The sequence below is a fragment of the Budorcas taxicolor genome, chromosome 9 (assembly GCF_023091745.1).
Source record: "Budorcas taxicolor isolate Tak-1 chromosome 9, Takin1.1, whole genome shotgun sequence".
NCBI classification, from domain to species: domain Eukaryota; kingdom Metazoa; phylum Chordata; class Mammalia; order Artiodactyla; family Bovidae; genus Budorcas; species Budorcas taxicolor.
In genome coordinates, this window is record NC_068918.1 from 79,786,725 (window position 1) to 79,799,823 (window position 13,099).

The following is a 13,099-nucleotide window of genomic DNA, read 5'->3' on the forward strand; positions in this document are numbered from 1 at the left end:
TCTTCTTTGTGGTATGTGGGGTTCTCACTTCGGTGACCTCTTGTGGACATGGGCTCTAGGGAGCGTAGGCTCAGTTGCTGTGGCTCCTGGGCTCCAGAGCACAGGCTCAGTAGTTATGGGCAATGGGCTTAGTTGCTCCTTGGTGTGTGGAATCTTCCTGGATCAGGAATCAAACCTGTGTTTCCTGTATCGATAGGCAGATTCGTTACCACTGAGCCATCAGGGAAGCCCTATCACAGAGTTTTAAGGGAGAGAGACCTTACATACTTAAATTACACATATCATGTATTCCTTACCACTCTGTAAGTGATCTGAAGGAGAAGCAAAGGCTGCTATGAGAGAATCAGTTCAGTTTCGTTTCAGTTCATTTGCTCAGTCGTGTCTGACTCTTTGCGACCCCATGCACTGCAGCACTCCAGGCTTCCCTGTCCATCACCAACTCCTGGAGTTTACTCAGACTCATGTCCATTGAGTCGGTGATGCCATCCAACCATCTCATCCTCTGTCATCCCCTTCTCCTCCCGCCTTCAATCTTTCCCAGCATCAGGGTCTTTCTTTATATAGCTGGAAGATAGTGGTGTGGTCAGGTGGGAATTTTGACTGGTCAGGTCCTTCTGAATACTTGCTGAGGCAATTCGGACTTTGAAATGGCACCTACGAGAAGAGTGAGAAGATTGCTATGAAGGGGAATTCACTGTCCATTAGTTGATTTTCTTGGTGGTCTCCACCCCTCTTTGATCTCCCCCAACCTGCCTCCTGCAGAGCTCTTTATAGTGTGATGCAGGTCTTGGAGAGGGGAGAGGGTGAGATTAGGGGGTTCTAGCTTTAGAAAGGAAGGGCTTCCTAAACAGGGGTCTGTCCACTCTAGTCGACTGTCCTCTAGAGCGGGCTGAGGCCATCCATGTCATCTTCATGATAACTAGTGAGAGTTGCTAAGCACTACAATTTCGGATTTGGAATCTGCCTATAACCCAATTTATTCTGGACACAAAAGACAGAAAAATTCCTTCTAAAAACTTACTGTAGATCTTGTTGTTCCTTTGTGAGAATTCTTTTAGGGAGGTTAAAAACTATTTGGTTTCTTTCTAACCTGAAACCTGGAGAGATTACTTGTTGCCAACATGTCCTACTGTCTTCTCATTTTTTACAAAATTTGTCTCTTGGGAGACTTGGTCTCTTTCAGGAGTGTGTATGCTGGAAGTTGTGGCTTCCTTTTAACAGAATAAATGCTGCTAGGGATGATGAAGTAACATCATTTTGCTAAATTTTCTCTGGGCAGAGTTAAGGGTCACCCCAGAAGAGAGAGCAGGGATGTAGTTGCAACGCACATGTTATTTAGGTTGTTTTCTCTTTCTAACTTGTCCTTTGTTAGTTGGAGATCTTTTTACAGTTAATAAAAACATTAAGAATTATTGAATTCTTGTTTTAATCCTTGAAGATACTATTTTGGCTATAACATTGTATTATTCCATTCATTTTTGTGGTGAACTTCCTATCCAAGAAGTAGTCAAAACTTTCTTGTTGAATAAAAAATGCATTCCAAGCATTGCTGGAAATTCAGTAATTCTTTCTACCTCTGCTATCTTGTGCAAGCCGAGGTTCAAGTTCAGGGTTTCCCACTGCCTCTGCAGCCGGTAAAGAATTTACATGGTATTCAGCTTCTTAAATCTAAAGATTAGGATGTTAAAATTGAGAACATACTGAATTTGGACTCTTTAAACGTGCTTCCAGCTGTCTCTTGATTAAGAAATTAATTTTAATATTACAATTGCAGCCACTTTTCCTTTAAAAATGAGAACATTACACGTGAAGCTGTAGTTTCTTTTGTCAACTACCACTAATCTTAATCCCCTTCCCCCATTCTCCAGAGGTAATTATTAAATACATTTGGTGAGTATCCACCAGATCATTTAAAAATACTTTTTGTGTTCATACTTATACCTATAGAAAACATTTTACTTTGTTTAACACTTTAAAAATTTTCCTTTTTTTGCGTTTTATTGATTTTTATTCTTTAAGCTAATTTAAAATAACATGTATTTTTGAAACATAAATGGTATCATACTATTAGTTTTGTTCTCTGATTTACTTTATTTGAAAAACAGTATGTTTTTGAGATCTATCCATGCTGCTTTAAATAGATTTAGTTCAGTTCTATTAACTGTTTTCTAGATTCCCATCTTCTGGATGTACTATTGTTGACCGATTCCTATGTTGATGGACACTGTGAACCATGAACGTTCATGTAGAATTACAAGTAAAATTGTTTGTTCTGGGGAATATGCTGAAGTGCCTCCTGCACTGTCAGAAACATTTCATATGCACACTCATTAAATGTCCTTTAAACCTAACTTTTAAATTAGATAGTACAGAAAAGCAATTACTGCTTTCAGATCTACTACCAGTTGTTTGCTGTTTGAAAAAGGAATTGCCTTTTTAGCCCTGAATTGCCTCGTTTTCAGATGAGCGTATTAGAACAGTCTCTACTCACAGGTCTGTTGTGAAGACTGAGTGCAGATAGTTCCTGGGTCAGTGAATATTAGATATGTATATGATACCTATCTGGTATGTATAATTACATATTTAATATTTGTTAGATCAGGATTAGTATTTGAAGCAAGCCCTCAGAAAGTTTGGCATCTAAGTTTTTCTAACTGCAGTCCTTCCCATCCATGAAAAAATAATTCAGTTTCTTTTGGTGGAGTCATAGTATTAAGAACATTTTGGAAGACTGTATTCTTTTCAATAAAGATATTGAGATAGAAGGGTTTTTAAATGACACCCAAGAAAAATGTGATTAGAGAACAGTGTCAAAATAATAGATCAGCTTTTTCACAAAGCTTGATTTAATGCAGAAATGTCTTCCCTCCAAAATTTGCTCCACAACTGCTAAGATGATGACACACCGATTTGTTTCCTGAATTCCATACCCATCACACTGTCCCTGGCAAGCACTTAGGAAAACCCAGAAACCAAATGCAGATGTAAGAAAGAAAAGCAGGAAAGTCCTTCAAAGTCTGGAGAAGAACTGATAAGCAGTCAAAATTGGCATTGGTTGGAGAAATACAGTTTGTTGAAGTTGTATAATCACTAAGTCGAGTCTGACTCTTGTGACCCCATGGACTATAGACTGCCAGGCTCCTCTGCCTATGAGATTTTCCAGGCAAGAAGAGTGGGCAGTGGGTTGCCATTTTTTTCTGCAGGGGATCTTCTGGACGCAGAGATCAAACCCATGTCTCTTGCATTGGCAAAAGTGTATTCTTTACTACTGAGCCACCAGGGAAGCCCATAAATACAGTTTGCAGTACTTAAGTTATTCACCATAAATTAGGGAAAAAACTACGTGAGGGGAAGAAGTTGGAGAGTAGGGGAGAGAGTCTTAGCGAGGATTGCTCACGGGGGCAGCCCTGGAGGCTTGAAGAGGGAAGAGGAGAGAAAGGGAAGGTGATAGGAAGAAAAAGAGAGACCAAAGGAAGCATTCCCCTGTGAAAGTGCCTCAGTGACACAGGTGTGCACTGTGGTATGGAATAATGCTGGAACAAAGAGGAGACTGGTTATGAGATGGAAAGATAGGTACTTTTTGTGTGTCAGAGGTAGGCAGCGATTTTCTTCACTCTCTCTTTTTTTCCTGTCCATGGGAAAATAAGACAACTAAACACTATAGAAGCAAGACTGGCCCAGGGCATTGTCCTCAGGCTGGATAATTGGACACATTGTGTACCAAGTTATGAATAAGCTTATCTCTTCTCTTTGCCTTTGAGCTTTGAAATCATCCTTTATTCTGAAAAGCCTATAAGCCACCCTGCGAGGCAATTTCAATCATTATCATAATATCAGTAGCCGAATCAAATCATAGGTAGTTGGCTTTCTAAAATTAATGTGAAATTGCTTCATGGATTGGCTGGGAGACCTAATAACTTAGAGTGTCCTCATATGAGGACAAATGGATGAGTTTTAATCTTGCCACTTTGAAATTAGGGTGAAATTAGTGTTTTGTTAAAGTGAAGATTATTTAATATTTATAGAAAAATTTTCCAAAAATTTTATTAACTCTAGGGAGGCTTAATTAAAAGAGCAAAACCCTGAGACGTACATTTCAATCCCGATGCTACTGGTGTTGTTTCTTTGCCCCTGTGTTCTCCTTAAAGACACTGCATGGCAGAATTTGTGATTTTTGTGGATTCTTGTCCTTGTTCCTTTTTTTTTTTTTTCATTTAAGGGGGAAATATTTACTCTGATTATGAAATTAATGCACAGTCACTGTAAAAGATTTAGAAAATATAAAAACGTAATAAAGAAGAAAATAAATGTAGTTCTATAACTAAAAGATAACCTTAGTAACATTTCTTCCCAGTAATTTTCTTTTCTTTTAATTATGTTTAATTATGTAATTACTGCAGAAATATACCTTCTTGAGAAGAAACCAAAGCCATTCCCCTCCCCAGCTCCAATACTACTGTCAGCCTCAGAGATAAGGATTGTTATACAGCTGATGTGTGTTCCTTCAGACCTTTTTTTCTTCTCTAAATATATTTGCAGAAAAGACACAGTACTTTCCCTTCATGTGTGCTTATGGGAAAAAAAGTATCAAACTATGGATCTATACTTTCTTACTTTTGTCCAGTGGTATATCTTGGAGATATGCTTATGCCAAACATACAGGGCAGACTTCTACTGCTTATTGCCAGTCTTCATAGTATGGGAGTGCCTTTTTCAGCAATTGCCTTGTTGATGGGAATTTATATTGTTTCACCCCTTCTCTCTTTTCTGTTATTACCGATAATGGTGAAGTAGGTATCCTAAGACCTACTGTTATGCACATATATGACTGTTTTCCAAGGGGAGATAATTGAGAGGTAGAACTGCTGGGTCATAGTACTTACATTTAAATTTTAATAGAGTGTGATTGAGAAGGTATCCAGAGGGCTTAACCAGCTTTATTTACATCTAAGATGAAGTGATACAGAAAGGTTGAAAATTAAAAGCTGGAACAGAGATATATGTAGTCAGATACAAACAAAAAGAAATTTGGAATCGTGATCTCAGTATCAGAAAGGGCTGAATTATGAGCAGAAATGGTTAAGTGACATAGATAATGGCACATTATGGTGTTATGTGGTATAATTTACAACGACTATATGCAATTTCTGAATCTTTGCACCAAGTCAAACAGTACTAGTTTCCACTAAGTAAGAATACAAGTGCTACAAGGTGACAGAAAATTACAGTAGCAATAAGAGGCTCTAACTGATCTTTCTCGAGCCCTGATCAAGTTAAAGGATAGAAATAGATAAGACTAGAAATGCCTAATTAAAATGATGAGCAAAGTAGACTGAATTAATCCATATTGAACTTGAAGCTCCAAAGAGCTTCTTTTTATTTTTTGTAGTACTTGAAAAAATTTTATTAGAGTGTAATTGATTTACAATGTTGTGTTAATTTCTGCTGTACAGCAGAGTGAATCAGTTATACGTATACATGTATCAACTGTTTTCAGAGTCTTTGCTCATATAGATCATTACAGAATATTGAGTAGACCTCCCTGTGTGATACAGTAGGTTGTTGTCTATTTCATATATATAATAGTATGTATATGTCCATTCCAATCTCCCAATTTATCCCCCCACACCTTACCCCCTGGTAACCATGAGTTTGTTTTCTCCATCTGTAACTATGAGAATATACCTTCTTTTTATTTTTATTTATCTATTTATTTTGGCCCCGTCCCACAACATGTGGGATCTTAGTTCCCCAATGAGAGATTGAACTTGTGCATCCTGCATTGGAAACGTGGAGTGTTAACCATTGGACCACCAGGGAAATCCTATATCTTCTTTTTAACTACCCACTGGATGTTCATAAAACTGAACATTCGCAAAAACCTTGATGAATTCCCTGAAGTAGAAATAATAGAGACCAGGAAGATGGTGAAAATGTGTAATGGCTGGTCTAATAAGGACAACGTTCCCAGTTTGAATGGACTCAGTTCTGAATGGAGACTGGTCCACTCCACTGGTTTACACCTGTGAATGTCAGCCCAGAATGAAGATGGATTGTCTGAGCACAGTGCGATAAAACAGGCATCATAACAAATTCTGAGAACAGAAAGCCACAAACACAATGAAGCCCTTAAAACAACTCAGGTCAATGGAGAAACTCAGTGCACAGCAAAGGAGACTATAAGCAAGGTGAAAAGACAACCCTTGGAATGGGAGAAAATAATAGCAAATGAAACAACTGACAAAAGATTAATTTCCAAAATATACAAGCAGCTCATATAACTCAACACAAGGAAAACAAACAACCCAATCAAAAAATAGGAAGAAGACCTAAACAGACATTTCTCCAAAGAAGACATATAGATGGCTAACAAACACTTGTAAAGATGCTTAACATCACTCATTATTAGAGAAATGCAAATCAAAACCACAATGAGATATCACCTCACACTGGTCAGAATTGCCCTCATCAAAAAGTCTACAAACAATAAATGATGGAGAGGGTGTGGAAAAAAGGGGATGCTCTTGCACTGTTGGCGGGAATATAAATTGATACAGCCACTATGGAAGATGGTATGAAGATTCCTTTAAAAACTAAGAGTAAAATCACCATATGACCCAGCAATCCCACTCCTAGGCATATACCCTGAGGAAACCAGGTTTGAAAAAGACACATGTATCCCATTGTTCATTGCAGCACTATTTACAATGGCTAGAACATGGAAACAACCTAGATGCCAATCAACAGATGAATGGATAAAGAAGTTGTGGTACATATACACAATGGAATATTACTCAGCCATAAAAAAGAATGCATTTGAATCAGTTCTGATGAGGTGGATAAATCTAGAACCTATTATACAGAGTGAAGTGAGTCAGAAAGAGATAAATATCGTATTCTAACGCACATATATGGAATGTAGAAAAGCGGTTCTGAAGAATTTATTTACAGGATAGTAATGGAGAAACAGACATAGAAAACAGACTTATGGTCATAGGGAGAGGGGAGGAGAGGGTGAGATGTATGGAGAGTAACATGTAAACTTACATTCAGTTCAATTTAGTTCAGTCACTCAGTTGTGTCTGACTCTTTGGGACCCCATGAATCGCAGCATGCCAGGCCTCCCTGTCCATCACCAACTCCCAGAGTTTACCCAGATTCATGTCCATTGAGTCGGTGATGCCATCCAACCATCTCATCCTCTGTCATCCCCTTCTCCTCCTGCTCCCAGTCCCTCCCAGCATCAGGGTCTTTTCCAATGAGTCAACTCTTTGCATGAGGTGGCCAGAGTACTGGAGTTTCAGCTTCAGTATCGGTCCTTCCAGTGAACACCCAGGACTGATCTCCTTTAGGATGGACTGATTGGATCTCCTTGCAGTCCAAGGGACTCTCAAGAGTCTTCTCCAACACCACAGTTCAAAAGCATCAATTCTTCGGCGCTCAGCTTTCTTCACAGTCCAACTCTCCCATCCATACATGACCACTGAAAAAACCATAGCCTTGACTAGATGGACCTTTGTTGACAAAGTAATGTCTCTGCTTTTTAATATGCTGTCTAGGTTCGTCATAACTTTCCTTTCAAGGAGTAAGCGTCTTTTAATTTCATGGCTGCAGTCACCATCTGCAGTGATTTTGGAGCCCCCCAAAATGAAAGTCTGACACTGTTTCCCCATTTATTTCCCATGAAGTGATGGGACCAGATGCCATGATCTTCGTTTTCTGAATGTTGAGCTTTAAGCCAACTTTTTCACTTTCCTCTTTCACTTTCATCAAGAGGCTTTTTAGTTCCTCTTCAGTTTCTGCCAGGGCTTCCCTGGTGGCTCAGATGTTAAAGCACCTGCCTGCAATTTGGGGGACCTGGGTTTGATCCTCTGGGTCACCATAAGGGTGGTGTCATTTGCATATCTGAGGTTATTGATATTTACCCTGGCAATCTTGATTCCAGCTTGTGCTTCTTCCAGCCCAGCGTTTCTCATGATGTACTCTGCATAGAAGTTAAATATGCTGGGTGACAATATACAGCCTTGACATATGCCTTTTCCTATTTGGAACCAGTCCGTTGTTCCATGTCCAGTTCTAACTGTTGCTTCCTGACCTGCGTATAGGTTTCTCAAGAGGCAGGTCAGGTAGTCTGGTATTCCCATCTCTTTCAGAATTTTCCAGTTTATTGTGATCTACACAGTCAAAAGCTTTGGCATAGTCAATAAAGCAGAAATAGATGTTTTTCTGGAACTATCTTGCTTTTTCGATGATCCAGCAAAAGCAGAAGATATTAAGAAGAGGTGGCAAGAATACACAGAAGAACTGTACAAAACAGATCTTCACAACCCAGATAATCACGATGGTGTGATCACTCACCTAGAGCCAGACATCCTGGAATGTGAAGTCAAGTGGGCCATAGAAAGCATCACTATGAACAAAGCTAGTGGAAGTGATGGAATTCCAGTTGAGCTGTTTCAAATCCTGGAAGATGATGCTGTGAAAGTGCTGCACTCAATATGCCAGCAAATTTGGAAAACTCAGCAGTGGCCACAGGACTGGAAAAGGTCAGTTTTCATTCCAATTCCAAAGAAAGGCAATGCCAAAGAATGCTCAAACTACCGCACAATTGCATTCATCTCACATGCTAGTAAAGCAATGCTCAAAATTCTCCAAGCCAGACTTCAGCAATACGTGAACCATGATGTTCAAGCTGGTTTTAGAGAACCAGAGGAACCAGAGATCGAGTTGCCAACAGCCACTGGAAACTTACATTAGCATATGTAAAATAGATAGCCAACGGGAATTTGCTATATGACTCAGGAAACTCAAACAGGGACTCTGTATCAGCCTAGAGGGGTGGGATGGGGAGGGAGATGGGAGGGAGGTTCAAAAGGGAGGGGACATATATATATATATATATATATATATATATATATACCTATGGCTGATTCATGTTGAGGTTTGACAGAAAACAACAAAATTCTGCAAAACAATTATCTTTCAGTAAAAAAATTTAAAAAAAGAGGAGAAACTCAGGCTAAACACAACACTACGTAAGGTTCTATAGGACAGAGAAGGAAAGGCTAAGAGGAAATGAGTGGGCATAAATAAATTCATGTGTTCTTTCAGTTTTTGTATTGTTTTTCCTTATCCTTGTAATCCTCTCATGCTTCTGTGCATTTCTTCTCATTTCAAGCTACCTCAGAGTGTCTTGAGGGAATGATTTCTGTGGTATACTCCATAGGTAAGCTCAGTGCCTGACCCAGAATAGACTTTTCATAAACATTTGCTGATAAGATATTCTCGAGTCTGCTGGACTTTGAAAGGTGATTTAGATCCTAGCAACTGTCTTCTAAGGGCTTCCCAGGTGGCTCAGTGATATAGAACCCGCCTGCCAATATAGGATCTGCAAGTTCGATCTCTGAGTTGGGAAGATCCCCTAGAGGAGGAAATGGCAACCCACTCCAGTATTCTTGTCTGAAAAATCCCATGGACAGAGGAGCTTGGCAGGTTACAATCCGTGGGGTCACAAAAGAGTCAGACACAACTTAGCAACTAAAGGACAACTGTCTTCTAAACTCAGTAATCAAGAGTCTTCCTCCTGTAGACCCTGTTCCAGTGTTAGAGGCAATAGTATCTTAATGTGTACTTTCTTTTGCCCATGAGCATGGGAAGATGCTAATGCTTCTGGTGGTACTCTGTGTTTCATTGTAATCTCCTCAAATAAAGGCCCACTTCTGAACTGTCTCAGAGGCTGTTACTATTATGGTCAACGGACACAATATTTTTCATGAGAAAGAGATATAAAATTGTAGAATGACTATGTCGTGTCCTAAAAAAATCATGTTAGTCAATGAAAGAAATAATCATAGTCATTGAGAAACTTATTTCCCTAAGGAATTTTAGAAAATGGTGTGCCAGGCATGCTATAGTTCAAACAGCTTGTGAGTGACCTAGGTCCTCACGTGGCCTGTTTTGGAAACATGGCTGGAGTAGTTGCCGTGGAGAAATTCCATCTGAATACTGAGTGAGGTTGACAGGATGTGGTTCTCTTCATAGATGCAGTTAAACACTTTATGCTTTCACCCCAGGAGTACATACCTACCATCTTCTTGATTGTGTTGTGATTGGCAAACACTGCCTGTTACTAAGTGCACTGAAGGTTTTGTTTGGCATCTTGTGCATTGAAACACACTAGTCATGACAACGCTTGTTATGAAATTCAAGGCTTTAAGATGACTTTTGCGTTCATGAGTATTTCCAAACAGTAGTCTTCAGCAGTTCTGTAGCCAGGCAGAGTCATTAACAGGTTTTACTGATGTGGCCCCTGAGGACACTAGATATTCCAGGGAAACCCTCCTTTATATGACCCATTTCATATTCCTTCAGAAATGAATGGCTTTCCTGTATGTCTTTCACAAAGACCGCAAGCCCTGGAAACTTCACAGAAGTGGGTATCTGTCCAAACTTGGGAATAATTCTTGCAGGAGGCAGATGTTGTGGCACAAGCAGGACAGAAACAGAACCAGAGGTTCCAGATGCAGACCTACAGTCCAAACCCATCAAATCTCTTCTGCAGATGTGTTTATTGGGATCGTATTAAAAAAGAAAAAACATTTAAATTAGTTACCTCGTTTCAAACTCTGGGACTTTTTTTTTTAATTTCAGAAGGTCTGGATAGGACTTCCCCGGTGGCTCAGTGGTTAAAAATCTGCCTGCCGATGCAGAAGACACGGGTTCAATCCCTGGTTCTGGAAGATCCAACGTGCTGTGAAGCAGCTAGGGCTGTGTGCCACCTATTGAGCCTGTGCTCTAGAGCCTGGGAACCGCAACTACTGCAGCCCCTGTGCCCTAGAACCCTTGGTCTGAAACAAGAGAAGCCCCTGCAATACGACGCCTGGGCGCTGCAACCAGAGAGTAGCCCCTGCTTGCTGCAACTAGAGAACAGTGTGCAAAACAATGAAGACCCAGCACAGCCAACAATAAATAGACAATTTTTAAAAAGTCTGGATGTGGGACTTGTCTTGAAACATCAGAATAACCCGGCCAGGCTGGGACCCCTATTTTTGCATTGGCAGCCATGAGTGGGGCTGGGAGCTCTTCCCTTCTGGGTGGAGAAGAACTCCAGACACCACCACTGTCTCTGGCCTCAGGCATTTGTCTGAGTCAGCTTCATGACCCCAAGACAGGCGATGAGATTGAGAGTAGATGGCATTGTGGGTGATTATGAAGGAGACAGACTTCTACTCTTAAATCACATGGTCTCTTTGATAAACACTTTATTCAACAGCCCAGAGATGAGTTGATAATCTTTGTAGTCTGGAAACAGAAGAACTATGAAAACTGCCTCAAGGTTAACCTCTGGTGGTTCTTCGTCAGTTCTGTTTGTTTTGGTCAGAGGTCAAATAGCACTAGAGTAGGGTGGAAGGAAAACTCTGTACAATGGCAAAGGCCAACTCTTCACACAGCTTGTGGGATCTTAGTTCCCCAACTAGGGATCGAGCTTATGCCCCCTGCAGTGAAAGCACAGAGTCTTGACTATTGGACCACCAAGGAAATCCTGGCAAAGGCCAGCTCTTAAATGTCAACCCCAGCTACCATCTGGGGAGAGCTATCTTTCATTCCTGGGGGACCCTATCATTGGTTCCTGGGCTGCCTCCTCCCTCACTTAGAATTTTGAGAATGAGAATGAAATAGTCTGAACCAAACCCTGCTCTGAGCAGCCTTTCCAACATATCTGGATAACAAAGAATGCTTCGGTACTAGTCTTGCGTTGCACAGCCGCACAGAAAAGATTGTTTAACTCTCTTCTCTATATTTTGTCTTTTGGGGAACCCTATCAGGAAGCTTATGATCATCTCTTGGAAGTCCCGGTCACTCGGGAGCAGTTAAACCACTATCGGAATGTGGCCGAGGCTGCCCGGAGTGAACTTGCAGCAACGCTGGTCAAATTTGAATCTGCTCAGTCTGAGGTGAGAGTCTGTGTCTTCGTTACTCACAAATGGGCCTTGTTAGCTTCCCGTGGAGCGAAACAGAGTAGAGAGGTGATTAGAAACAGGACAAAGGGACACAGGTTTAAACTTCTCGGTAAATTTTATTCTCTTTTTCTCTTATTGTGCCTCACACGTCTGGTTGGCGTCCCTGCTGGCTCTGTGGTAAAGAATCCGCCTGCCAGTGCAGGAGATGTAAGAGACTCGGGTTTGATTCCAAAGTCAGGAAGAGTCCCTGGAAAAGGAAATGGCAACCCACTCCAGTATCCTTGCCTGGAGAATCCCATGGACAGAGGAGCCTGGTGGGCTACAGTCCATGGGGTTGCAGAGAGCTGGAAGCGACTGAAGCGACTACTAGTACCCTCTGGTTGGGGGGCGGGGGGGTGGATTCCTGAGAGACTGCGTTTGCTGGGCTGGGAGGTGAGGTGACCTGGGCTGGATTCTGGCTCTCTCAGGGGAGCTGTCCTTCCTGAGAACACCAGGGGTACCTGGGGACTTGGGGGGCCACATGGGCTTTGGAGGGCTCTTAGCATCCCTGGGAGAAGCTTTCTTTAAGGTGGATTGCTTGCAATCCGCAGTTCTAGGGGTGGAAATCTGCCTCCCTTTTTTGTGGTGGTTCTGCTTGCCTGGGGAAGATTCTAGGAAGGTGACCAAGATTCATCTACCGCTGGGGCTGGATCCAGTCCATTGTGGAGTTTCTGGGAGATTCTTGCTAGACTCACTGCGCTTATAGACTAGTGGCCCCCAGGAATCCTCGGCTTGCCTGTGAGGTAAGTGAGTCTCACTAGACTGTCAGGCTCCCGTTGAAAGATGAGTTGATAATGTGTGTGTATATGTACGTGAATAAATGTAGGCATGCATGCTCATAGTTCCAAAAAGCATAGTAGTAGTAGTGTAGTATGGTGAGAGTCGCTCAGTCGTGTCAGACTCTGCAGCTCCATGGACTGTAGGCCACCTGGCTTCTCTGTCCATGGGATTCTCCAGGCAAGGATACTGGAGTGAGTAGCTATTCCCTTCTCTGGGAGACCTTCTCAGTCCAGGGATTGAACCCAATCTCCTGCATTGAAGGCACATTCTTTACCATCTGAGCCACCAGGAAAGCCCTTCAAAAAGTATATGTATTCATG

General features: G+C 41.3%; 1 protein-coding gene across 1 annotated transcript in view; it reads left to right on the top strand.

The window, feature by feature from the left end:
- The window catches only part of CCDC170 (coiled-coil domain containing 170), a 91,427-nt gene that overhangs the window by 17,074 nt on the left and 61,254 nt on the right, over positions 1-13,099 (top strand). Inside the window, exon 2 of the mRNA XM_052646065.1 lies at positions 11,826-11,954. Coding sequence (XP_052502025.1) covers positions 11,826-11,954 — 129 coding nt within the window. The remainder of the gene's footprint in view (positions 1-11,825; positions 11,955-13,099) is intronic.